The 27,247-nt window shown below is 43.6% G+C and overlaps 1 protein-coding gene across 3 annotated transcripts in view; it reads left to right on the top strand.

The window, feature by feature from the left end:
- NVL (nuclear VCP like) overlaps positions 1-27,247 on the top strand; it is a 68,462-nt gene that overhangs the window by 14,050 nt on the left and 27,165 nt on the right. Inside the window, exons 10-18 of one of the 3 annotated variants that reach the window (XM_050948488.1) lie at positions 5,937-6,038; positions 7,984-8,101; positions 8,832-8,976; positions 12,007-12,277; positions 14,979-15,197; positions 17,072-17,176; positions 18,356-18,418; positions 20,687-20,806; positions 23,764-23,863. In XM_050948488.1, the coding sequence (XP_050804445.1) occupies positions 5,937-6,038; positions 7,984-8,101; positions 8,832-8,976; positions 12,007-12,277; positions 14,979-15,197; positions 17,072-17,176; positions 18,356-18,418; positions 20,687-20,806; positions 23,764-23,863 (1,243 nt within the window). Of the gene's footprint in view, positions 1-5,936; positions 6,039-7,983; positions 8,102-8,831; positions 8,977-12,006; positions 12,278-14,978; positions 15,198-17,071; positions 17,177-18,355; positions 18,419-20,057; positions 20,209-20,686; positions 20,807-23,763; positions 23,864-27,247 lie in introns of those variants that run through there. The other 2 variants (XM_050948490.1, XM_050948489.1) reach the window with 2 other exon arrangements.

Genomic DNA, 27,247 nt, shown 5'->3' with positions numbered 1-27,247 from the left:
GTTCCAATTTATTCATGATGACAACAGCACCTCTTTTGTCAGCCTTTTTGATTATGATATCAGAGTTGTTTCTGAGGCTGTAGATGGCATTGTGTTCAGCGTGGCTGAGGTTATGGGGCCTTTTGGTACGATATCAAACAGCCACCTCTACAGGTGGCATCCTTATAGCTCAGGGGTGGGCAAACTTTTTGGCCTGAGGCCCACAGCTGGGTATGGAAATTGTATGGCTGGCCAGGAATGCTCATGAAATTGGGGGTTGGGGTGTGGCTGGGGATGCGGGCTCTGGGGTGAGGACAGAAATGAGGAGTTCAGGGTGCAGAAGGGGGCTGGGGTATGAAGGGCTGAGGGCTCTGGGTGGGGCTGGGGAGAAGGGATTTGGGGTGCGGGATGGGGCTCTGATCTGAGAAGGGGCTTGGGTATGAGGAGGTGAAGTCTTCAGCTGAGGGTGTGGGCTCTGGGGTGGGGCTGGGGATGAGGGGTTTGGAGTGTGGGAGAGGGCTCCGGGCTGGGATCGGGGGGTTCAGAGGGTGGAGGGGGTTCAGGACTGGGGCAGTGGGTTGGGACGTGGGAGAAGGTTATGGGTGCAAGCTCCCAGCAGCACTTACCTCAAGCGGCTCGCAGAAGCCTGTCCACCCTTCGGCTCCTACGCGGAGGCGTGGCCAGGTGTTCTGCGCGCTGCCTCGTCCGCAGGTGCTGCCCCTGCAGCTCCCTTTGGCCGCAGTTCCCAGCCAAAGGGAACTGCTTGGGGCAAGAGCAGCATATGGAACCCCGTGGCTGCCTCTATGCATAGGAGCCAGAGCGGGGACATGCTGCTTCCTGGAGTCATGGAACGCATGGAGTGGGGCAAGTCGTTGTCCCCGCTGGAGCGCCGGAGCGGGTTAAGCCCCAGACTCTGCTCCCTGGCAGGATCTCAAGGGCTGGATTAAAACATCTGATGGGCTGGACAGGGGCCATAGTTTTCCCACCTCTGTTATAACTGATGTCATCAGAGATGTCAGGGATTGTTTCTGCATTTTAGTAATGAGAATAAGCTACTTTCTACTTGTACAGGGTACCTACAATTCAGGGTAGAGACAGCTTACGGCATTATGGAGCAGTTGCACTATCACTGTCTGTTCTGGGGATAAATGGAGGACTTTATTGCCAGGCTTGTCAATACAGTATCTCTTTTCTTGTTTTTTGTTGCTGTATTCACTTAAATGGCCATAGGTTATATAGTTTGGAAATTATACATAAATTATGAACTGTTGCAACACAGCTTTTTTCAAAATGAAAACTTGCAGGCTTTTATTGCATAAAGTTGATAGACTCTCTTGGAATTAAATCTTGGGTATTTTTAGCCTACACAAACATGTACTTCACTGCAAGCTGGGATATAAATCTACCATATGCTTATCTGTCGTGCACTATGTGTTGGTATGGACCCTGCTGATGCACACTGACAGTTCCTTTGTGTGCTTTGACGTACTCCCATTTCAAAACACACTAAGGAACTGTTAGGATGCACATGGACATCTAGTGCTCAGCATGCTACTGTGGGGTAGATTACTCTCAAGTTTGCCATGAACTAAATGTTCATGTTGACAAGCCCTCTTAAGTTTGTCACTGAAATCAGCATTCCTCATAGTTCAGACATCAGTGTATAGACTAAGGGCTTGGCTACACTTGGAGTTGTGCAGCGCTGGGAGTTACAGCTGCCTTTGTACAGCTGTGTAGGGACAGCGCTGCAGTGTGGCAACACTGACAGCTACCAGCGCTGCAGCGTGGCCACATTTGCAGCGCTGTTGGGAGTGGTGCATTGTGGGCAGCTATCACACAGAGCACCTCGTCCGATTTTGGCGCCGTAGGTTGTGGGAAGGGGACGGAACAGTGCGGGTCATTCCGCTTCCTGTCGCAACACCCCATGGTGCATCACTTCACATCCCATCAGTCACTGTTTTTCCATCCACGTTTGGCGCCATCGTGAGTCTCCCAACGGTTTGTGTGCAGCGCGATTTCTGTGGGAAATGGAGCCCGAGCTGCTAAGGACTTTGCTGATGAGTGTCGCCAGCACATCACGTTTGGGAGTTGAGCTATTCCTTCAGCTCCAAAGTGTCAGTGAGGAGTCCAACGATGATATCAAGTCGCCTGACGCGTGTGACACTAAATTGCTTGTGGCAGTAACGGATATGCTCAGCACCGTGGAACTCCGCTTTTGGGCTCGAGAAACAAGCACTGAGTGGTGGGATCACATCGTCATGGAAGTCTGGGATGATGAGCAGTGGCTGCAAAACTTTCGGATGAGAAAAGCCACTTTCACGGGACTGTGTGAGGAGCTTGCCCCCACCCTGAGGCGCAAAGACACAAGATTGAGAGCTGCCCTGTCGGTGGAGAAGCAGGTGGCTATTGTAATCTGGAAGCTAACAACTCCAGACAGCTACTGATCAGTCGGGAACCAGTTTGGACTGGGAAAGTCGACCATTGGAATCGTGTTGATGCAAGTTTGCAGGGCCATTAATCGCATACTGCTAAGAAGAACCGTGACTCTGGGGAATGTGCAGGACCTTCTGGATGGGTTTGCACAAATGGGTTTCCCTAACTGTGGAGGGGCGATAGCTGGGACGCATATTCCTATTCTGGCACCACCCCACCTAGCATCCGAGTACATTAATCGGAAGGAGTATTTCTCTGTGGTTCTCCAGGCGCTTGTGGATCACCGTGGGCGTTTCATTGACATTTACACAGGCTGGCCTGGAAAGGTGCATGATGCACGCATCTTTCGGAACAGTGGCCTGTTCAGGAAGCTGCAGGCCGGGACTTTTTTCCCAGACCGGAAGATCACAGTAGGGGACGTCGAAATGCCCATTGTGATCCTTGGAGACCCCACTTACCCGTTAATGCCTTGGCTCATGAAACCGTATACAGGGAAGCTTGACAGGAGCAAGGACCGGTTCAACTACAGGCTGAGCCGGTGCCGAATGACTGTGCAGTGTGCTTTTGGCCGTTTAAAATGGCGCTGGCTTTCTCTTTATGGGAAGCTAGACTTGGGGGAAAGCAGCATCCCTGCGGTTATATCCGTGTGCTGTACCCTCCATAATATTTGTGAAGGGAAGGGTGAAACATTCAGTTAGGAATGGACCTCTGAGGTTCAACGCCTGGAGGCTGAATTTGCACAGCCAGAGAGCGGGGCTACTAGAGAGGCCCAGCACAGGGCTACAAGGATTAGGGCTGCCTTGAGGGAGGAATTTGAGGCTGAAAACCAACAGTAATGTTTGGTGCCTTGCACGGGAGTGAAGTGCAGTGGTTACAATGTTAGTAGGAATCTGTTTTTCCTAAAATGATTTGCAGTGCATGTTTCTTTCCTGGGCTATGGTATCTTTCACTTTCTGCAATAATAAAGACTCTTTTCGAAGACAAGAATTCATTTATTGAAAAGAAAATAACTTTCTTGACAGACGCACAACATTTTGGGAACCTAAAAGGGCAGGGAGGTGGGGTGGTGAACTGTACAGTCACAGGTTTGAATATGTCCTGTCTGGAGTGCTGTGCAATGACTGCTGCACTTCAGGATGAAAATACTGCATGGTAATGGGGGTTGAGTGCAGAGGGTAAGGGTCGTAGTTCTCAGGGCTGGTTGGTGAACGAACAGGTGTTGGGGGCAGCTGGTGGTGGTAAGAACCTGGATGCTGGGGAAGGGGGTTTGGAGCTGACATTGGGGCACAAGGGAGAGAACTTTGTGATGGGGGGTGGGGTCAGATGGTAGTGCTCTGCCTGCATGGCTACGAGTGACTGGATACAGTCCGTTTGGCGCGCCAGGAGGCTTATCAGCTGCTCTGTGCTTTTCTTCTTAGCCAATTACTTTCTCCTGCTTTCTCTTTCCCGCCAGTGCTGCATTTTCTCTCTCCAGTCCTGCAGCTTCTTACTCTCTCTGGCAGACTGATTCAGAACTGCTTTCACCATATCTTCTTTGCTTTTCTTTGGCTTTTTCCTCAGGTTTTGTAGCTTTCCAGCAGTCTGTGATAAGGCCAGTCCATTTCTAGCAGTAGTCAAGGACGCTGTTATTAGAAAAAAGACAAAAATTGAAACATTTAACAGAAAGGCAGCATTGTGTATAATCACAGTGAAGGAGTTTACAGTCTCACTTTAGCATAATTTCCACATACCAAACACAGCACAGAGAGCCCACAGCAGCGAAGACATGGTGAGTAAGGGGTAATGAGTGCAGGAATTAATTAATCCTAGAAGCCATCTCGCTGCTGCTGCTGCTCACTTGGGAAGGGGAACTGATTGGTTCAGGGCTGCACTGGGGTTTCTGTGCGTTGAGGAAAGCAGAGAGCTGCGGGGGGACCTGCACTGAACACTATCCCTACATTTTCCACAGGAGTTAATCCTTGAAGATATGTCACTGCTGCGGGTTACCTGGGAAGCAAGGGAGGGTCTTCTACAGCAATGCGGGTTCCGCCCTGGCCCCTATGCAGCTTGCCTGTGTGCAGCAATGGTCCCCCCACTCCTCGTGGCACAGATGCGTTAGCCTGACTGGGACAAGGACCACAGTGGCTCTCCCTATATATAAACTTGCACAAGCGCATTGCCCACACTCTGGCAGAAACTTCTGAAGAGATTACCAAGGCTGAATACCGCGACATGATAGACCACATCAATGGGCTATTCCACATCTAGGCATGCATGCATGCAGCCCTAACCCCCCTTCCTCTCCCTAAACATTTCTATCCTGAAAATAAAAGCTGCTTACCGGGAACCCGCTCCTCTGCTTCTTCTTCACCAACAAGTTCCAGCTGCTGCTACTGGCTAGCTTCCTCCTGGCTTGAGAAGAGCTCCTGGCTGCATGCCTCCTGGGACTCCAGGGTGTCTCCCTCAACCCCAGTACCCTCACTCTCTGTTTCCTCCCCCCCTCCACCTCCCTCTCCTCTCCCTGCTCTGAACTGTCCATCGTGGTGCTCGGATTGGCAGTGGGGTCACCCCCAAGTATCACATCCAGCGCCTTGTAAAAACGGCAGGTCGTGGAGGCAGCCCCTGGGCAGCAGTTTCCCTTGCGGGCTTTGCAATAGGCACCCCGCAGCTCCTTTACTTTAACCCTGCACTGCACCGTGTCCCGGTCATGGCCCCTTTCCATCATGGCCTTTGATATCTGCCCATAGGTATTGTAATTCCTACAGCTGGAGTGCAGCTGTGACTGCACAGCTTCCTCCCCCCAAACACTGATGAGGTCCATCAACTCGCCATTGCTCCATGCTGGGGCTCGTTTGGAGCGTGGAGGCATGGTCACTGATTGCACTCCACACCTGGCTGAGCAAACAGGAAGGGGATTTTTAAAATTCCCGGGGCATTTAAAGGGCACGTCACCTAAGGCCAGGGCGGTAGAGTGCGAACTGATGAGCAGAGTGGCTGAACAGGTATTCTGGGATACCTCCTAATACCCTGGAGGCCAATTACAGTGCTTTTGGTGGCCACACTTGATGAGCAGCGCTGCATCACGAGCGCTGCAATCTTAATACCCCAAGCAGACCAGGTGTACAGCCAGCGCTGCAGCCAGGGAGTTGCAGCTCTGGATGTGCCTTGCAGGTGTGGACGGTTACTAAGTTGCAGCATTGTAAACCCACCACCAGCGCTGCAACTCTCCAGTGTAGCCAAGCCCTTAGTGTTTTGTAATCAGTGGCAATGCTATTAAGCTGTTAAAAGTGGGAGCCAGGAGACCTGGATTCTGTTCCCAGCTCTATTCATTTGGTTAAGTGCCTCCGATCATTTAGATGTAGGATTGTTGCATGTGGTTTCTAAAGCACTTTGAAAACTTCTCTTGAAAGGCTCCTTAAAAGTGTAAAGTATTATGATAACATACATTGTATAAATACTGGTTCTAGGGGACTTAGTCAAAGAAAATCCTGATAAGAGGAAATGTTTTTGAGATTTCATAACCATGTTCTTTACATTTATTCTAGGAACTTGAACTGCCGATGCTTAAAGTAGCTGCTACTGAAATTGTATCAGGAGTCTCTGGGGAGTCTGAACAGAAGCTGAGAGAGTTGTTTGAACAAGCTGTGGTGAGGCCAGGGAGCTGAGCTAATAAATTGCTTGATCCTTTCTCTTTATAAAACCTTTTAATGGTCCCTTTCTGCTGCTGCAATTTGAAATTAAGATTGAATTATTTGTATTAGTAGAACCTGGGACCCCATTGTACTAAGTGCTGTACAAACCCAGAACAAAAAGACAATACCTGCCCCAAAGAGCCTTCAATGTAAATATAAACTGTAATACAATTATTAATGTGTAGTCACTCTGTTAGGTAGTTCACTACATAAAATACTTGGCTTTTGTATACATTGGAGTAATTACTACTCTGTGTTACTTACGAAGTTGAACTCTTCATTAGGTCTGTGAATTTGGATACATTTAGTGATATTAGTATGAAATAAGAAAATTGCAAGGAAAGAGCTAGGAATCTAAGAAAAAATGTTAGGATTAACTCTTCCCATATCTGCACAGTCTTAAATACACAAGAGCACTGCTGGATTACTGGCTGAAATTCAGCCCAGGTTGGTGAGGACCAAAGACTGATGTGAGAGTATCTTGGTCTGTCTGGTTCTCCATGAGAGCAAAGAAAAGCAGAAGGGGTTGAGGGGGACGCTACTTAATAAAAATCACTTTTAAGTACATCTCTGTATAATTCCCTAGAGAGTCCTCCATATCTGCCTTTTGACAATACTTGCTTTTCCATTTCCATTCTCCACCATCACCACTATTTTGAGGCCTCACAACATATTCACAAGCCTTAATGGGATTCAGAGGAAGCAAGGATTGTGGAGTCATGTTAGTTTCTGTCCCAATATGAACCTGAGCTGTTGTTTTGAATTTAAAAAGCTTTTATTATTAACAATAAGGAAACGAGAACCAAAATCATGGTATAAAATGGATAATGTGGGTTGTTTTTTAAATATTCTTTGCATTTAAAATGGTCTGGTCCTTAGCTATCAAAATTAACTTTTTCAGTGGAATTTATTGCATGAAGCATGTTTCAATTTAAAAAAAAATTCTTTTTTTTTATCTTAGCCCCTTACATTTGTTATCTTAAATTGCTTTTTCAGTGACTCTTGGGTCTCATGAACAAAAAACTTGTATTCTAGCATGCGCCATATGTCTGGTACTATAATCCCTGCATAGCAAAATTATGCTCTTTCTGTACCAAAAATGATAAACTCAGAGAAATAATGCTCGAGCAGCTAGGTGGCGCACATGCTGCACTGGCTTGACAGCTTTGGCGGTGTGCTTTTAAACTCTGCCTTTCTATACTGAGAGGCATTGGCAGATCTGAATAGAGAAGCTTCTCTGTGTTTGCCTGCAGCATACTTTTTTTTAAGGATTAGTTAATGTTTAAATACACTGGTGAATCAAAGTGCCAGATAAGTGCTACTTTTTATTAGCGTTATCCTTTTATGAACTTGGAGTTCATTAAATGAAATGTTACGGAAATCTATAATGATTTGTGTGCTCCCTGCTTTAGCTCCTTGAACATGATCCAACTCTTCTAGTAATCTGAGTTGGCAAATAGTTTCCATTATCTCCCACGCCTGCCCCTTGCCGATTGCATGGCGTTAGTTCTCCATATTCTACAGCATTAGTGACTTCTTGCCAAACAAAAATTTAAATGCCTCAGCTTCTGTCTTGAGCTTAAATATTGTCAAATCAGCAAAAGCACAACAATGCAGTGTCTGTAGAAGACACAAAGCAACATAAAATATATTTTAAAAAAACTCATGCTTTAGTTTCCTTATGATCCAATTCCATAGTGTACTTGGCTTCTCTAAGAGAATGAAGAGAGCAGGGGGTGGGGGGATGCTGGGGTTTGAGACTGGGTGGTTGTTCAGAGTACGTGACAGCACTTGCCGTAGTATATCTTTTAAGCTTTCAAATGGGAGAACCACTTTTCTTAAATTACTTATTATATGCTATGTGTATCGAGAGTGATTACTGTGGTATTCTTGTTCCTAGTCCAATGCACCATGCATCCTTTTCGTAGACGAGATTGATGCAATCACCCCAAAAAGAGAAGTTGCCTCAAAAGACATGGAGCGGAGAATTGTCGCCCAGCTTCTCACCTGTATGGATGGTCAGTTTCAGCAACGAAATTAACATACTTTTATTTTTTAAATTAACCTCCCCCCTCTTTTGAAGTCCAGTTTTGGTTTTAACTTGTTTAAAATTAGATTTAAATTGAGCTCTGAACAGTTGTGGCAGTTGAAGATCCCAAAGTATTTTTGCAGAAGCGGGGGATATTAAGACCAATTCCCTGGTTAAAATCTTTTCCATATGACTTATTTCTGCCTTATTAGATTTTCCCTCGTGATCCAGTGTGACACTCTTCACTTTTTCTGGATATCATGGTATTAACTTCCTGTGCTGTGTTGCAATGTCATTATGTACTATTAACAGTTGCTGCATTTCATCCTGAATGTGGCTGCTTTTGAGTGTGAAGAGAAAATATTCCTGACTGTTTGTCGTTTACAGATCAGTTTATACAGCACCCTTGAAAGTCTTTCAGTGCTATGTAAACATATGTGTTGGAAAAGTGCTATGTAAATGTTGTTTCAAATGCCTGAGATTGTATAAAGAACAAACTATGTTGCTAATGGAAATAAAGATAAGTGCCTAGAAATTTTCATGGCTAAAAGAGAAGCCACTTCAGGCTGTTTTGCGTAACAGTAAATGGTTTCCCAACTATGATCAAGAATAAATATGTTCTTGCAGCATGTGTCTAAGAAGAGTAGCATTAACAGTGATGTTCCAATAGGAAGATATATCTCTTTTCTGAGTACTTGTTTATTGCCTTCCATCCTCAGACCTGAATAACCTGGCTGCCACTGCTCAGGTCCTAGTCATTGGAGCTACTAACAGACCAGACTCATTGGACCCAGCATTGAGGCGCGCTGGAAGATTTGATCGAGAAATTTGTCTAGGGATTCCTGATGAAGCAGCTAGAGAGAGGTATATCTTAGTAGGCCAAGGCTTCTGATTAGTAAAACTGTTTCAAATTAGTGGACAGTTAAGGACATATGTATAGCACGCGTAACCACATGCACCCAATCAGCCTGCAAGGGTAAGTGGAGAAGGGGTAACAGTGTGTATATCTCTGTGCTATCTGTCCAATCCACGGCTGTCCCGTGTGGATGCATGTATAAATCTCCTCTTAACATTGCATTAACGAGTGTTCTGGACAACTTTAAGAAGAGAATGGACTCTGCAGTTAGCAATATGTATTTTGTTGTTCAGTATTCTGTCCTTGAATCTCCTTATTCACTTGTAATGGCTACAGGGCACAACTACACCTTAGATTCTTTTTAGTACCTCTTGAGTAGACCCCAGAGGTGACAGGCTTGACTTCTTGCACCTAACTGTGAGTGGAACCACATGGCTGAACTATACTTGGAGTGGATTTCTAGGCTGCAGCTGCCCTGTTTCCTAACCATGTTACTGCAATAGGCCCAACTGCATTTGGCACCTATAAACCCTTTCATTCTGGGGACTTGTGACCAGTGAGTTGATTAAAACAGTTCAAAAACAGTGTATTCAAAACAAAGATTTATTATTTCCCCAAGGGTACAAAGCCTGTAGATAAGAGTAAAAACAATGAAAAGCCTGCCCTTGTGTCTTGCTTATAGATGCTGGTAAGGAAAGAGTAGGCTGAGGTAATCCTCATCTCTTGTTAGGAAAAACAAACTGGTCCGCTCGCAATGTGCTCTTTCTGTGTCCTCCTTGTCAGCTTTTGCTGACCCTCTGCACAGTCTCTGGCCACTCAACCAACACATTTTTCTAAGTGGGAGGTCCTGTAATTGTTTGTTAATTTTAATCTCTCTTCTTAACTGTGGCAAAGCAGCTATGTTACCAAGGCTGAGGCAGAGGAGTTGCATCTTCACTACTATAAATCTGACTATTGGGTTTAGGTATTTGGGATGCTTCTTATCTAGGCCGTTTATTTCACCTTTTCCTTTTACAATCCCTTTTGACTCTATGGCACAAAACCCATCCTGAATAAACACACACAGGTATGCACCATGTTCTTAAAAAATGGTAGATATTGTATAGTTTGCCTTATCAAGATGTTGATATTTCACAACTTGTGCCATTTCAAGGAGCAGGAATGGTGAATGTGAGTAGAATCTTCAGTAATCTTCCTCACATGTGAGAGCAATTGTTTGGACAAGAAAATCTTGATCATTGTTTTGAGCAGTTGAAGCTGGGAGTCTAACAGCATTCCTCCATATTGTTGTTTTCTGCAGTTCCTGCAGATGTGGGCCCACAGGAACTACCAATATTGCTGCATTTTTTGAAAGAATGGAAAAAATCAATCTTATGTATAGGAGTATGACAACAGGGTAACAGAATAAAGGAAAAAGTTACAGGTGGAATCCATCAGATAGAAGGAATGTTACAGCTGGTTACTAAGTGGCTAGTGCTGTTCGTTTAGGCCCAGTTATTTAAAGATGTGCACACATCAGTTGTGCATGCAGGTTTTGTTTGCTCATACACATCTTTATGTAAATAGGAATTTGATTTGTATGCATATATTAGGCAGCTTTCATGCCCATTTCTAATCATACACTTGTAAAAAAAAATGTAACCTTTGCTGTCAGTGAATATGCTTTTATTATCTTAAATGAAGGAATGATAGTGCTTAGATCACAGGCTGAGCCAGTCACTGCTACCTCTGTACCTTGAGTCACTTCCCCCCATTGAGCTGTTGTCAAATGAGCCAAAAAATTGGAAGAAAATAAGTTGATGCTTATTAACTAAAGATACTGTACTTAATTTTGTCTGTTAGGTGGGTAAAGAAAAACATACTGAACTTTTAAAGGTAATAGTCATTTAATAAGTTGTTCCATTCAAAGCTTTAGCACAGTGCTAGCAGCGTGGATAAATGATGATGTCCAGATCAAATGGTAGGTATTTTTTAAATTTAAAAAGACACAAGTGGTGGATTTCATTTCTCTGGTTTGTGATGCCTTTTAATATTTCTCTATGGAAGTAATACTTTGCTATTTGTAAAAACTAGGTTAGCTCCCCTCTTCTAGATTTCTGTATTACTGGAAGATAATATGACTCTGTAAGGTTTGCATCTTTATTTGTCTTATCAGCATTCTTTGCAGCCCTCAGTTGGAAGGATTGTTGGGCCCTGGGGAGGAAATCCTTTAAGCTCTGACATGGAAAATGCTCTAGAAGAGATGAAAAATATCCATGTTCTAATACAAAATATTTTAATGTAAAAGGAAGAACATAATTGATGACATGATTTAAGTGGAACAATCTTGGATTAGCGAGTAAATTGTATCGCTTGGTAGAATTTACAAGCATCAGCCAGAGCAACATTCTAGAAATTCCTTGCTATTGCTCTGTTCCTCTATCTGCCGTATCTTTTCTCTTGAACACTTTTATCCTCATTAGCTATACAGAAGTGTTTCAACCAGATCCATACTTAAATTGTGCCTTTTTAAGTCTGGACCTTAAACTAGACCTGCCTGCTCATGTTCTGTAACAAAAACTGGGTTCTTGTAAAGAATGGAGCAGGTAAAATGTAAACAGATGTTGTCATATGCAGGAATGCGAACCAAGTAATCACTTGAGTGGGTGGTAACCCATTTGAGTTTTTTGGTGGAACCCACTTGGGATGTCATCTAACAGTTTAAATCCAATGTTGGTTTGTTTGTTTTAAAACAAACTAAAAAACTAACAAAACCTGTAGTTGATTATAATATATGTTGAGCAAAACTCTTAACGTTTAAATGAGCATCACCTGGCTGATACTGTAGGTTTCTTTTAGTGTGAGTGTTGGGAGAAAACATAGATTAATTTTGTGGCTCTCAACATTAAGTGACTCTCCAGTTAAGTGTGAATTATTTGGCTCTTGGGCCATTAGGATCTGCCTGAGTGAACTGAGATGACTTAAATCTCTGAGCAGTGATGTTTGCTTTCATATCAGAGGGGAAATTGTTGCAACTTCTATTTTCTTCTCTTACACAGAATTCTACAGACTTTGTGTCGAAAACTTAGGCTCCCTGAATCTTTTGATTTTCATTATTTAGCCCATATGACTCCAGGCTATGTAGGTGCTGATTTGATGGCACTTTGTCGTGAAGCAGCTATGTGTACGGTAAACAGGGTCCTGATAAAGTTGGAGGAGCAGAAATGGAAAGGTGTGCAGGCTGGAGAAGCAACGACTGAGCAAAACTTGGAGACTGGAACTGACGCACTGTTGGAAAAGGATACTAAACATCCAGAGCTTCCTGCTAAGGTATTAATCCACTGTTACACTCATTTCACGATTCCTTGAAGACTAACCAGTTTGTTTGTGAGCTTCCCACTCAGTCTCACTAAACATATCTGATCACAGCAATATTCATTTCTAAATGAATGTAATTTTTTATGGTTATGTAGCGTTCTTCATCCATCTGGTTCATAAAGTACTTTTCCTAATTGACAGTACAAACTGTATGGGTATTATGACACCAAAACTTTATGGTTCTTATAACTTTTTTGCATGCACCTGGGGGCTAAAACTGTGGGTCTGGTTCTCCTAAGCTGATATCACTCACTGGTGTTTGATCTCCCCTACTGTATGGCACCATTGCCTCTTTTGGGGAAGCAGCATTTTAAAAAGGTAAAAGTTGGGTCTACAATACAGCATGATGCTGAAAAAAATCATTTGTGCATGCATAGCAGGACAGGGGCTCTGTTGCAAGCCAGAGGGTTTCCAGGCAGCCTGATGTCAGAATATTTGGATGTCTCAAGATGAAATAGTGTGGCCATTGAATGTGAGCAGCACCCATCTGCTGTGAATTTAAGTACTACCCTTGGAAACTTCCTGAATATGTGTTGTGCACATTAGTTGTTCTCTGTCTGCATTCTGCAAGGACTGCTTCAGGTTTAAGAGCTGATATTTCAGTGTACTCTAAACTCCACGTGAATACTCAGGAAAATAGTTTTTAATTTAAGTAGAGGGAAGATGAAAGACTCTAATAAACAACTGCATGAGGGTAATATAATCATGACTCATGCTCCTCACCTGTTTCCAGAACACTAGGAGTGAGTGAGTGAGTGATTGATTGATTTATTTTTAAGGCAATTAGCTTCAACTCTCATGTCAGCATGATCAAAGAGGTTCTTGGTCATTGGGAAACACTCATAATAGAGATCTGTATGTTAAGGACTGGTGTAAGATCAATATTAATGACAGTATTGTAGGAGCACATTAGACAGTCAACAATAACATATGCTTATTATAAAAATAAACACACACAAAATCTTTCTACAGCAATTCATCCAAACTACAAAAACTAAGCATTCACACCTGTTGAGTTTCACCCTCAAAGTGATGTAGTTGTTGTGTTTTTTTTTTTTTTTTTTTTTTTTTGGGGGGGGGGGAAGGTTCCGCAAACCTCACCCAACATTTCCCCTCCACGAACTTCTATGGGAAAATCAAGTAAGCAAAAGATAGAATTTCGTAAACTTTTTGTACCTCTACTGAAATGGAAATCCTGGAGCTTCCATCCCACCTTAATATTACCATGCTGTGTTAGGACCAGAGGTAGATTTAATGGTGGAAGGTGGAGCTATTTGGTCAAGGAATTCTCTGATACAAACCTTTCAGTAAGGAGCTGACTTTAATAATCAGTGCTTCAAACTCCAAATACTAGGGAGATTGTTCCAGCTGAAGACCTGCATAGTATTCACCCTCTCCCTTCAGAGTCTGTCTGGACCGCAGTTTGCCAGATGGGGCGGTGTTAAACAATGCAAAATGCTCTCTGTCATTCGCTTCCATTGTATCCAGAGCCTAAAGATCAAACACAGATCTGGTCAGTTTGGGACAGGTTCGGTAACCTCTGGCACACAGTTTGCCAGGATAAGCACCCGGCGAGCTGGGCCGGTTTGTGTATCTGCCGCATCAGCAGGTTCAGCCAACCGCGGCTCCACTGACCGCGGTTTGCCGTCCCAGGCCAATAGGGGAGGTGGGAAGCTGCGGCCAGCACGTCCCTCGGCCTGTGGTGCTTCCCGCCGCCCCCATTGGCCTGGGACGGCGAACCGTGGCCAGTGGGAGCCGCTGTTGGCCAAACATGCAGATGTGGCAGTTAGACAAACCGGCCTGGCCCACCAGGGTGCTTACCCTGGCGAGCCACGTGCCGGAGGTTGCCAACCCCTGGCTTGGAAGAACAAGAGAGGGTGACTGGAAGCTGCATATAGCAATTGCACAGCATTAACCACTAAACCACAGAAGCTAAAAATACATGCAGTGATGCATAGAAACGTACTGAAAGCTTGTTATAAATGAGCACTGACTTTTAGGTACTACATACAACTGAATGTAAATGCATGGCTGAAATTCCCAGTGCTGCTATGCAGAACCAGTGGTTTGTTCTCTGTTATGAGCAATCACCTTTTTAAATAAACAGAATTAGTGTATTTAGACAGACTGGTTGGCAGTCCCAACAGAAGAGATCAAGAACTGCATATGCAGCACGGAGAGAACTCTCTCCGGAGCAGTGTGGGAGGAAGTTTGCATTACTGCTGGTCATGTTGGGTGTGTGTGTGTGTGTGTGTGTGTGTGTGTGTGTGTGTGTGTGTGTGTGTGTGTGTGTGTGTGTGTGTGTGTGTGTGTGTGTGTGTGTGTGTGTGTGTGTGTGTGTGTGTGTGTGTGTGTGTGTGTGTGTGTGTGTGTGTGTGTGTGTGTGTGTGTGTGTGTGTGTGTGTGTGTGTGTGTGTGTGTGTGTGTGTGTGTGTGTGTGTGTGTGTGTGTGTGTGTGTGTGTTTGGTGGGAGGTGGGGGGCGGGCAGTCAATCTGTTACCTTTCTCCAGTGTTAAATTCACATGCACTGTGTTATGAATGTTACCACATTGGACTCTGACAGGCTTTGTCTGTAGAGGAAACTCTGAGAAAAGTGATATTTGTTCTTAAAATCTTGTCCATTGTCTCTTCTTCCCACTGCCTTCTCCCTCAGGATGAATTGCAGAGGCTGCTAGAGTTGCTAAAGGAGCAAGATCCCCTGCTGGAGGAGCAGCTGCAGAAGCTCTGCATCGAAATGAATGATTTCATTGTTGCACTGTCTTCAGTGCAGCCCTCTGCCAAGAGAGAAGGCTTTGTCACCGTCCCTGATGTGACATGGGCGGATGTTGGAGCCCTGGAGGACGTTCGGGAGGAACTCACTATGGCAATACTGGTAGGCATGAATGCTGTGTAAAGTCCTGTTAGGCAGTGCCAGGCTAAGATATCTAGCTGGAGTCAAACTTACATAATGTTTTCTTTGGGCATATACACAAGGTCTTAGGTGTATCACAGCAAACTGGTCCTAAATTCTATGGCAAGGTCCCAGGATTCTGCAGCACGCTGGTGCAGCAAACTGGAAATTCTGCTGCACTTTCATTTAAAATTATAGCATTCAGATGTCTGTCTAATATGAAAATGAATCATAATACAATCAAACGGTCTGTTTTTTTTCTGAGATTTAACTTAGTATTGTCCCCATGCTTTGAGTTTTCGGTGCGTTGTGAATTTTTGAAGTGATGGATAACTGCATCTGAAGTGTCATGTAAGTTTTGGTAGCTGTGTTAGGGTAACTGGGGATTTGGTACCTAGGAGAAATGGGAGGCAGTTTGGTGTGGGATAAGCATATCAGTTGGATACTTCTATGAATACATGCAACTTGCCTCATGTGACCAGGATTCATGACCAAATTTGGTCTGCTGGTTGGATCATTAGCTTCCCTGGCTTGGGCTGGATACTGACAGGGAGTGCGACATGAACGCTGATTCATGTCACCCAGTGAAATAGTTAATGATGTTTACATTTTAACTATGAAACAAAAAGGTGACAACATCTGATTGAGGTGAATAAAGGAGATTGCACCTCTCTAAGCTATCATTTTAAGATATCTGTAAACTCAAGAGGATAATTGCATTGATTTACACTCTTAACATTTTCAAATTTTATCTTCATGATATGGGCTAGGAAAATATTTTACTTTTAAAGGAAAGCCTACGTTCTAGAACAAAGATCAGCAACCTTTGGCCCACGGACCGCCAGGGTAAGCACCCTGGTGAGCCAGACCAGTTTGTTTACCTGCCATGTCTGCAGGTTTGGCCAATCGCAGCTCCCACTGGCCACGGTTCACCGCTCCAGGCCAATTGGGGCTGCGTGAAGCAGTGCGGGCCGAGGGATGTGCTGGCTGCCGCTTCCAGATCTCCTCATTGGCCTGGAGTGGTGAACTGCGGCCAGTGGGAGCTGCGATCAGCCAAACCTGCAGACGCGGCAGTTAAAAAACAAGCCTGGCCCACCAGGGTGCTTACCCTGGCAAACCGCATGCCAAAGGTTGTTGATCCCTGTTGTAGAGCATAGTTCTGTTGCAAGGATAGATTCTACTGCCAGTTCCATGGCCACGGTACATGGGGCCCTCTGCATGTACCTAGAATGTATTAGTGCATAATATTGTCCATGGTTCTGTATGTTTTTATTACGATCCTGATAGCCAATTCTGTGAGGCCTTGTTTCTAGTGTTCTGAAAACTCTGCTTAGTCGTATCTGATATTTACTGCTGGTAAAATAGTCACAATTTTATGAATGAACATATGCAGCTAACTTTCTCTGTTTGATCTAATTGTTCTTTGTTAGTGATGAAACATTTATGAAGAAATTTATTTTATGGTTTTGAACTGTTAAATAAATCTTAGACCCACATTCACTCTTTCTCACAATTTGCTAAACTTTATTTTATAACTTGTAAAATAATTGTGCATACATTTCTCACTGCAATTTTCTCTTCCTCAACAGGCCTTTACATAAACTGGGTATGGCTTAAGTAATAGGCTTTTATTAAAACTGTTCAAGTCGATGTCTAAAGTATGCACAAAATAGTCATTTGGTTCCACAAACGAGTACCTACTCACCTATTTTTGAGCTCCAAATATGCCCATATTGTTGCTTTGTTCAGTTTTGTTGCAGAGTCGTGCACTTTTTGCTTTAGCTCTAGTTTGCAGTTAGATGAAAATTCAGACCAGCTACATCTGTCACTAAGTACTGTGTTTGGGTTTTTTACAGGCACCTGTGCGGAATCCAGAGCAATTCAAAGCTCTTGGCCTGACAGCTCCTGCAGGTGTTCTACTTGCAGGGCCTCCTGGGTGTGGCAAAACACTACTGGCAAAGGTAGGAGTTTAGTAATTCACACCCTGCATATGGCTACTGGGAGGTGGGAGAATACCAAAATTAGACTAGGGACTCCTAGAAAGAAAGTAGATGTTTTTGTAAGAATGACTAGTTGGCTTCTAATGGAAAATAACTGGATCCAGGCCATATAATAGGAGTTAAACTCTTTCACTTACCTCATCAGGAGTTGGAGTACAAGATTTTCTTTAAAGTTATTCAGTTTCTTAGTAAAATAATTACAATTTAACTTGAATGGGAAGAAAACAAGGCAAAGAATTAAATTATAAAAATAAAATAATAAAGCGAGGAAAGAAAATGGTTCATTTATGAGATGCCCATCACTGGAATTTTCCACTATGGAGGGTGTGATCAGACCTGGTCAGCTGTGCTCTTTTTTTTCTTTACCATATACCTTCTCTTGCAAATGCTTTTGCGTTGCTGCTGGAGCATTACATTTCTTGTGGCCTTTCTCCCTCTCCAACACCCAAAGTTTTCAGACCAGTTGTCTTTGAACATCAGGCACTGTTTATGGAGTGAAATGTCTGTGTAGCTCTCATCAGTCAATGAGAATTGTGCAGCCAATGCCTTAAAAATAGAGCTTGGCACAATTTTTCTGACACAGGTTTTCTGCCAACAAATTTATATTGGAGTTGACTGAAACATTTTGTGAATTTGTATTGAATTTCCTAAAGTGTTTCAGCCCCCGCATCAAAAAGAAAAGTTATTTCAACCTTTTCAGAATTTTACTTTAATTTTATTTTTAAAAAAGGTTTAAAAGCTCAGAAACAAAATGTTTTGTTTGACCTCAAAATGATTTTTTTTCTTTTTCATTTCTCCAAAAAAAAATTTTTAAATACCCTTCTGTTTTCGATCACCCAAAACTAATCGTTTCTTTGTTTTAGGGAGTGGGTAAAGGGATAGTATATCTCCTAAAGAGCTTTGTATAATTTGACAAACGCTTGACAGATCTCCTTTTCCTTGATGTTCTTCCTAGTTCAGCAGACAGGATAAAAAATAATATCCCAGCTCAGTCAGCATCTGGAAACTTGCCAAAACGGTCAAGGAGAGAAAATAAACCCCATTTTTATTTTTACTATGATGATTCCCCAGAGATTTCAGAAAGTCTCCTGAGGATCAGGAGTGGGAACTGAATATATCTGTCTTTTATCTTTTTGTTAGGCTGTAGCAAATGAGTCTGGACTGAACTTCATCTCTGTGAAAGGTCCTGAACTATTAAATATGGTAAGTTTTGTTTTGCTTGTGGCACCTTGGCCTATGCCTTTGACTGAATTCTTGGCTAAAGCCTGGGTCAAGTGAAAATCCTAATCATTACATATAAGATAGTTTGCACAACAAAAATTCCATTGTATAACCTCTTCCTCGTTCGTTATAGCCCTTATGGCAGGCAGGTTGTTCTCTAGAGCAGTGGTCTCCAACTTTTTTGTGCACAAGATCACTTTTTGAATTTAAATGCAATCCAGGATCTACTCTGCCCTGCTCACTCCATGCCCGCTCACTCTGTCACTTGCTGTCCCTCCACTCTCACTCACTTTCACCTGGTTAGGGTGTGGGCTCTGGGCTGGGGTGGAGGGGTTCGGAGTATGGGAGGGGGCTCCAGGATGAGCCTGGGGTAGGTGGTTGGGGTGCAGCAGGGAGTGCAGGTTGCAAGCTCTGGGAGGGAGTTTGGATGCAGGAGAGGGCTCTGGGCTGGAGCAGAGTGCTAGGGTACAGGAAGGGGTATGGGGTGCTGGCTCCGGGAGAGAGCGCAGGGCTGGGACAGGGAGTTGGAGTGCAGGAGAGGGTTTGGGGTGTGGGAGGGGACTCAGGGCTGAGGCAAGGGCTCGGGTGGTGGCTCAGGCCTGAGGGTTGGGATGTGAGAGGGGTGCAGGCTCCTGCCGGGCAGCATTTACCTCAGGAGGCTCCCTGTCGGCGGCACAGCAAGGCTAAGGCAGGCTCCCTGCCTGCCCCGGTACCACATCGCTCTTGGAAGCAGCTAGCACACCCTGGCAGCCCCTGGAGGGGGCGGGGGGACACATGGCTCCGAGTGCTGGCCCTTCCTGTGGGCATCGCCCTCGCAGCTCCCATTGGCCGCAGTTCCCTGTTCCTGGTCAGTGGGAGCTGCAGGGGCAGTGTTTGCAAGCAGGAACAGTGCGTTGGGACTACCCCCACCCCAGGAGCCTGCCTTAGACCCGCTGCGCTGCTGGACTTCTAGTGGCTGGAGATCACGATCGACTGTCAGAGGCTCCAGGATCACCAAGTCAATCGTGATCTACTGGTTGGTGACCACTGCTCTAGAAAGAGGAGAGAGGAATTTTGAGTGGCTTAGATCTGTCCCTGCTCAAATGACCTCTCATGGTAAAGAAAATGAGGCTGTGGAGGGCCTGGTGAAGTAGCCAGTTACTTGCATCTTTTCCAGTATGTAAGTAGGACTAAGAATTTTCATTCTTAATGAGCGCTGTGGGTCTTCAGCACATCTACAAATCAGGCCACTTACCTAAGCAAACTAACTACTAAACTAACTTTAGGCAAGTTTGAAAATGTTATCAAAACTCATTCCTATTCTACTTTTAATAGAGGTTTAAATATCAGAAAAGTTGTCAACGTTCAAGATACGTTGCTTAAATGTCATTGCTTTTTATGATCAATGATTAACACTAGTTTGAAGCTTCAGTCTCTCATATTTCTAAGCACTGGGCTTAGAAACACTTACAGTAATTAAATTTTGATATATGCTACAGTTGATTAAAAGTGAGATTTATGTTGAGCACAATGGCTTCAGTCTTAGTTTTTCAGAGCAGAGTTGGAGGAGTGTAACACTTACTGCTTATCGGTAGTGGGTGAAATAGAACTAGAAACAGTGGATTTGATCGATTTGTCCTAGGCTTCCTCAAGTCCGCTGAAAGAGATGCCTTTTGGCAGGGAAAGAGAAATCTGCTATAGTGGGTATCCCGGTCTCCTTAATTGCAAAGAGAAACTGTTTTGACTCCTGAACTCTGAGAGTTTTGAAGATAAGAGTGCAAAGTGTAAAAATGGTAAATGAATTCCTATTCAGAATTTGAACATCTTTTTGTGTGTGTGCAAATGACTGTTTTTGAGTGAACCTCTCACTTCTATTTCAATTGTTCCTTTCTGTATTCATATAATTACAATATGAACTTCAGATGAAGCAAATCTGTGGATGACTTTGATAACTAAAATGGTGTGACCAGCTGAAGATCCATGAAGAATTTAAATATTAATTCTTAGTCAAAACACCGCAGATATATATTTTTTTTTTTAAAGGGAAGATCCTTGCCTGTAACATCTTATCAAATGTGAGCATGTGTAACTGTGAGACATCACAAAGATAACCAGTTCAGATGTAAATTTGTCCTCAATTAAAAAAAACGATGTGGCAGACTTAAATGGAGTGAACTGGCAACCCTCAAATTATGGGTTAAATTGGGGTTGTCAGGCAAAATGTAGATGTCTCACATAGTTTCATTGAGTTTTATGTCTTGCTTATTTCAGTATGTTGGCGAAAGTGAGCGTGCTGTACGTCAGGTATTCCAGCGGGCCAGAAATTCAGCTCCTTGCGTTATATTCTTTGATGAAGTTGACGCTTTGTGTCCTCGGAGATCAGACCGTGAGGTGAGTATGAAAACATCTCCACAAGTAACTTCACTCAGTTGTGGGTTTCAGAGTGGGGAGTGTATTGTGTAAACTTTCAAATACTGTCTCATTGGCCCCTTCCTCAGAGACCATTCAGTAGACATGCCATGTAAATCCGCTGTCTCCCAGAAACAATAATTAAATTTCAGGGTTGCCATATATTTAAGCCAAAGATAAAAATGCAAGCACCAAATATGTAATTGGGTACAATACCTATTCCTGCTGATCACTGTACTCAGGACCGGCGCTAGAGTTTTTCGCGCCCTAGGCGCATGGCCGTTTTGTCGCCCCACACGTCGCTCTCACAGCTCCGGTGGACCTGCCGCAGCCATTTCTGCGGAGGGCCCGTTGGTCCGCGGCTCCGGTGGAGCTGCCGCAGCCGTGCCTGCGGGAGGTCCACTGGAGCCGCGCGGGACCAGCGGACCGTCCGCAGGCATGCCTACGGCAGATCTACCGGAGCCACGGACCAACGGACCCTCCGCAGGCACGACTGCGGCAGCTCCACCGGAGCCGCCTGCCGCCCCACCCCCCAGCAAAATGCCGCCCCCCGAAAATCCTGGCACCCTAGGCGATTGCCTAGTTCGCCTCAATGGAAGCGCCGGCCCTGACTGTACTCATAGGTATATGCACATGGCTCCTGGATTATGGAAAATTCCTCCAATTGAGATACATTAGTTTGGGAGTCACAATATCCCTTTTCACTGGAAAGCCATAATGGAAAATTGTTTGCAATTTAGTATAGTGACTAACTTAGGGCCAAATCCTGAACCCTTTTTGCAATAACAATGGGAACAGAAGCTCCTTAATGTCATGTATGCCAAGTCTGTACAGGCCCAACCAATAAAGGAAATGTTTTATGGCAGGAGCAGAGTGGTATATGTGGCCTTCATAGCTGCTTCACCAGAGGAACCCATCTATCTTGATTGCCTTGTGGAAGAGAAACTTGAGCATTGTCTACATGTGGAATTAGCTCCTATTTAAGTCCTCAGTGTAGCTGCACCAGCACAAATTCCCATGCATGCAAGGAAAGCAGGAATTTGCACTGGTGAAGCTGACCTCTGCTTGAAACCAAAGTGAGCTCCACCAGTGCAAATCGCAGCTTTCCTCATGTATGCTAGGGATGTGGGCTACAGCAGCTACAGCAATGGCTGAAATTAGGCTAATTTTAAGCGTAGAGCACACCTTTGTTTGGATGAGCACAGACATGTTGCTATATAGATGTTCAAACATGTAGCCCCTTTGAAGTTTTCTACAGCTGCCTGTAGCTTTCATGCCCTCTGTGTAGTCATGGAGTCACTGTGTCTGTGCATTGTCATCGGTGGGTTGGGTAGAGTGCAACTCCTTCCTATGGGTAGGAATGAGGAAGTTTGAGCAGCTTGCCTCAAGTCCCCTGTTCCTACCCCACCTTTGGAAAGTGCAGAGATCTATACCGTTGCAAAGCAGAGCCAGGCTGACGAGTCCCTGCCAGGCCCTGCACTGTGAACTCTGTAGGACATGGATTTGGGGCCCAAATCAATATAAACGCTATGGGCCTGATTCATTTTGTTACTCCAGTTTTTATATTGGTGTAGCTTCAGTGAAATTACATCAGCATAAAACTGGAGTAATGCAGTAGTGAATCAGGTCCTAGTTCTCTATAGTTCCTCAGCATAATTCTGAGAACTCCCTGTCACGCAGTGATTGAGCTAAGGGAAACTGGTGCTGTTTGCCTATGCTCCAGTATCAGAGCTACAATTCTTGTGGTGTATAGTTGGGATTCCTATCATCTTAGGTGTCTCCATTTGCTTTTTACAATAATGTGGAAATTTCTACCATTTATTTGATTATCTGTCAAATCTGGGCAGGTTGATGGGTTTTGATATTTAATTTCTGAATAAAATTATAAATCTTAAAAAACAACCAGGTAGATATCTGCAGAATCACCGAACAATCTCCTCTTGTAATTGAGTCCTTGTCCCCCACCTAGAAATTCCCATATGTCTCCACGTATTCTTCCTTGTCGTCTCTAGTTCTATTGGTCTGCTAATAGAAGCATATTTCTAGCCACTGCTCTTTGCCTAACTTTCATGAAAAGCAAAGTTCAATAGGATTCCACTTTGAGAGGCTTGTAAGTCTACTTTCATTAATAGAATCCCTGTCCAAGATCTTGTAATTTTAAAGCATGTGTTGAGTAGTATACAATAGAGTTTAGAACAGTGGTAGCTATAAGGGGGTGTTAGTACAGTAGGACCTCAGAGTTATGAACACCTCTGGAATGGAGGTTGTTGGTAACTGAACAAAATGTTATGGTGATTCTCTCAAAAGTTTACAACTGAACATTGACTTAATACAGCTTTGAAACTTTACTATACAGAAGAAGAATGCTGCTTTCTGGGTGTTTTTTAGTAGTTCAACACAGCACTGTACTGTATTTGCTGCCTTTTTTGTGTGTGGGGGCGGAATCTATGCTGCTGCCTGATTGTGTATTTCCTGTTCCAAATGAGGGGTGTGGTTGACTGGTCAGTTTGTAACTCTGGTGTTCCTAACTGAGGTTCTACTAATTATGAGTTGAGTTGAGATGGTCAAAATGTATATGTGGTTTTTGCCGTCTATATTTAAGCAAGACAAACAGAATGGTGGGTGTTCAAGTAGCGAGTGCTTCACAGGATAGCATTGTCCTCATTTTTTGCTTTTTAATTTAATGAGAAGGAGGATGCTTGTCACCTGTTACATCTGAGATGTGTGCCAAGTACAAAGGTGGGGCGACACATGAAGTTGGGCTGGTGTTGCGTAAAGGAGATGAGGGAATTGGTCAGGAATGAATCTTGGTCAAAGTGCTGTGAGAGAAGCATTATCTTGGTGTGGTATTTTGGAAGACTAATAAGTACTTTTTTTCTGTATTTAAATGATTCACATTCTTGCTTGCATTTTTACTTGAACCACATTATTGTTTTCAGGCAGGTGCCAGTGTCCGTGTGGTAAACCAATTGCTAACAGAGATGGATGGTCTGGAAAATCGTCAGCAGGTTTTCATTATGGCGGCTACCAACAGGCCAGGTGAGAAATAAAAAACAAACAACAAACAAGCTTGCTATTTTTTCCACAAAGGCACTCTCAGGTTTAATATATATATATAAAATATATATATATAAAATATATATATATAAAATATATATATATAAAAAATATATATATAAAAATATATATATATAAAAATATATATATATAAAAAAAAAATATATATATATATATATATATATATATATATATATATATTTTTTTTTTAAAAACAAGTACTAATACTTGTGTTGTTAACACCGTCTTAGCTTACTATAACTGAAACAACTTTCAATATCTAACTCTTCACCATTTATGTTTACTACTTTATGTTTCTCTCTGCTTGAACAATGAAGAGTCATTTTCTAGTTCTCATTTACTAACAAAATGATACAAGGTATGGGTTGCAAACACTGCAGGAGATGTGAACTCAAACACCATTTCATAGAGATGTCAAGAAAACATTTCTACATTAAGGTTGTTTTAAAACCTTAATTTATGTAATCTAATTTAAGGCTTAATTGACTGTGACACTTAAAGCAGGTATGAATTTTTTGCTTGTATTTTGTGTTTGCATTCTTTAATATTCAGATTAGGTCAGGTGTCTTTCAACTAACCTTTTTGGGTACATAAAAGCATAGTGGTTGTTCAGAATAAGACCCTGGCATAGACCAAGTTTCATGTAGACATCAGTTTGTTCCAAGTTGTCACAACTGACAGGATGTAAAATGAAGTTAACTTGTTCAGATATAAAGCTGTCTCAGTTGGTTCCTGATCCAGAGCTTATTGAGGTCAGTGGAAAAATTGCCATTAACTTCAGTGGGCTTTGAATTAGGTCCTTGGAATTTAAAAAATAGGATTAGAAATAGAGCACACAGTGCATGCTTCTTTCTGCTTACATTGTTTGCCACTCATCTGTGTAGTTTAAGTTTTTAAGTTTATGGCTTTGTATATTTTATACCAGATTTTCCATATACCATCTCATCTATCTCCTTTCTTCACTCCATAACCTTCCTTCGCTCCCCTCTTCACACACACCCCCGCTCCCAAAAAAGCTTATTCTCAAGAACTCTAGCACATTCTGTTTTTTCAGTTGCCTTCCTCTCATCCTGGTCATGTTTCTGGCACTCTGTCCCCATTGTTTGTTGACCCCTGAAATCTTGGGGTATGTCTGCACGGCACGCAGAAACCTATGGTAGCAAATCTCAGAGCTTGGGCTCACACTGCAGTGTTTAAAAATAGCTGTGTAGATATTTGGGTTGAAGCCTCAACAGGGGTGAAAGTAACTTAAAGGACTTACCGGTATGCCGGAGTCCTGAGCAGGGGACGTGGCCTCAACCAGAAGAGGCGGGGCCTTTCATGATTTAAAGGGTCAGAGGCTCCGGCCGCTGTGAGGAGCCCCAGGCCCTTTAAAGCACCGCCGGAGCTCTGGCAGCGGGGCTTGTGTGGTGCTTTAAAGAGCCTGGGGCTCCCCAGAACTCTGGGCCCTTTAAATCCCCACCTGAGCCTGGCTGCTGGAGCTCCGGTGGTGATTTAAAGGGCTTGGGTCTCCCCGCAGCAGCTGGAGCCCTGGGACCTTTTAAATCACCACTGGAGGAGCCCTTTAAATCATGGCCCTTTTAAATCACAGCATACTGGACTGGCTTACTTTCACCTCTGAGACTTAGGCTCTGAAGCCTAGTGCCCTAGGCTCAGCCCAAGCCCAAACATTGACACAGCTATCTTCAGTGCCACAGTGCAAGCTCGAGTCTGTAGACCATAGCTCTGAGACTTGCTGCCATGGGTTTCTGCTTGCTGTGTAGATGTGCTCTGGGTGACTTTCATATATGCTAGCAACAGCTTCCCCACTTAATGCACACACTGCTGTCTTTTTGTTTAACATGACGCTTCTTAAACTCACTCATTACATTATTTGTATAATAAAATCACTTATGGACCAAACTGAGGCCTGGGTCCCATTCTACTAGGCATTGTACAATCCGAGTAAGAGGCATTCCTTGTCCTGGAGAATTTTCAGTCTCAATGGACAAGGCAAAGAGTGGGAACAAAGAGAGAGAACTTAGAATGAACAATATGAAGGTCTGTAAATGCTGTGTTAGTTCCGCAGGTTTTTTGGGTGTTTGGGGTTTTTAATTTGAGTGTGGTTTTGTTAAGAAGGAATTAGATAAACAGAGACACAGGAAGGGAGAGGGGACATTGAGGAGCGGGGGATAAGGTAGCTGGGGAGAAGGGAACCATGCAAGGCATAATGAGTAAGGCTGAAGTAAAGAGACAGTGAGAGTGGGAAACAAACTGAAAACCAGTCAAGGCGGGGGAAAGAATGTCCAGAATAAAACCTGAAAAAAGCAGTCTGGTCTCATCAGTGCCCTAGGATCCCTTCTGCAAGTGCTTGTCTCTGCTCCTGCCAGCTGAGTTTCTGGTATCTCTTCTCTGCACTCATGGCTGGGTGGAGGGATGGAGCAGCATGGGCCATGGAGTCCCCAAAGTGAGGCTTTTCCATGAATGATTCTGAGTCTGAGGGTGCTTGAAGGAGGGGTAATTCCAGAGGGGTCTCAGAGCTATACAAAAGGGGCAGGGGCAGCTGTCTCTTGTAACTACATGTCTCTGCACTCGTTACAATTGTAATCCCCACTTGGCACTGTTTTATTATGCTGTTGAAAACTTTTTGAGCAAGTACTTCTTATGAGACAATGGGGGCATTCCACCACACCATGACACCTTACATCTATTAAACAAACTTCCCGTAACTGTCAAAGCACACTTTAAATTTTCAGTTTTTATCTGGTAAATTGTCAAATGTCCAGACCTAAAGAACAGGCATATCATCTGCCTGTGCCCCTACAATGTTAACCCTGCCAAACAGAGAACTTCTTACTTGGGTTCAGTTCAGTTCAGTACCACATATCTTTAGCACTAGATAAATAATATTGGAAATCTGTTGTTTGAAATGAAATGTGCAATCTGGATCCAAAAGGACTTTCTCACTCACTATGAACAGTCTTCCTCCAAAAGTGAGTTGTAGGGTGAAGGTATTTTGGCAGTGTAAATGCTGCTGTTCTGAAGAACACAGGTTTGCATTTCTTCCTGCTGAAGAGTACAAATACTTCTTCTGTTCTGCTTTAATGGCTTGTTCCAGGTTATTTTCATGTTCCCCATAGACTTGGCTGCCTTCACTACTCCTTTGTCTCACTGAAGTGATTTATCAGCTGTTACCTGTGCAGTGCATCAACTGGGCTCCAAGGCAGGGTTTTGTACTTGGGATTTGCACCTGGAAACAAGCAGTACTTCCTGAGTATACCTAATGTACTCCAAGCAAAGGCTATTAGAAAAGTGCACTCTGTGACTCGGGTACATTATTTGCAGTTCCAAAAGGGAACTTATGTC

Source organism: Gopherus flavomarginatus, chromosome 4 (assembly GCF_025201925.1).
Source record: "Gopherus flavomarginatus isolate rGopFla2 chromosome 4, rGopFla2.mat.asm, whole genome shotgun sequence".
NCBI lineage: Eukaryota > Metazoa > Chordata > Testudines > Testudinidae > Gopherus > Gopherus flavomarginatus.
The sequence above is the reverse complement of the archived record's forward strand: the minus strand, read 5'-3'. Positions and strand labels throughout refer to the sequence as shown.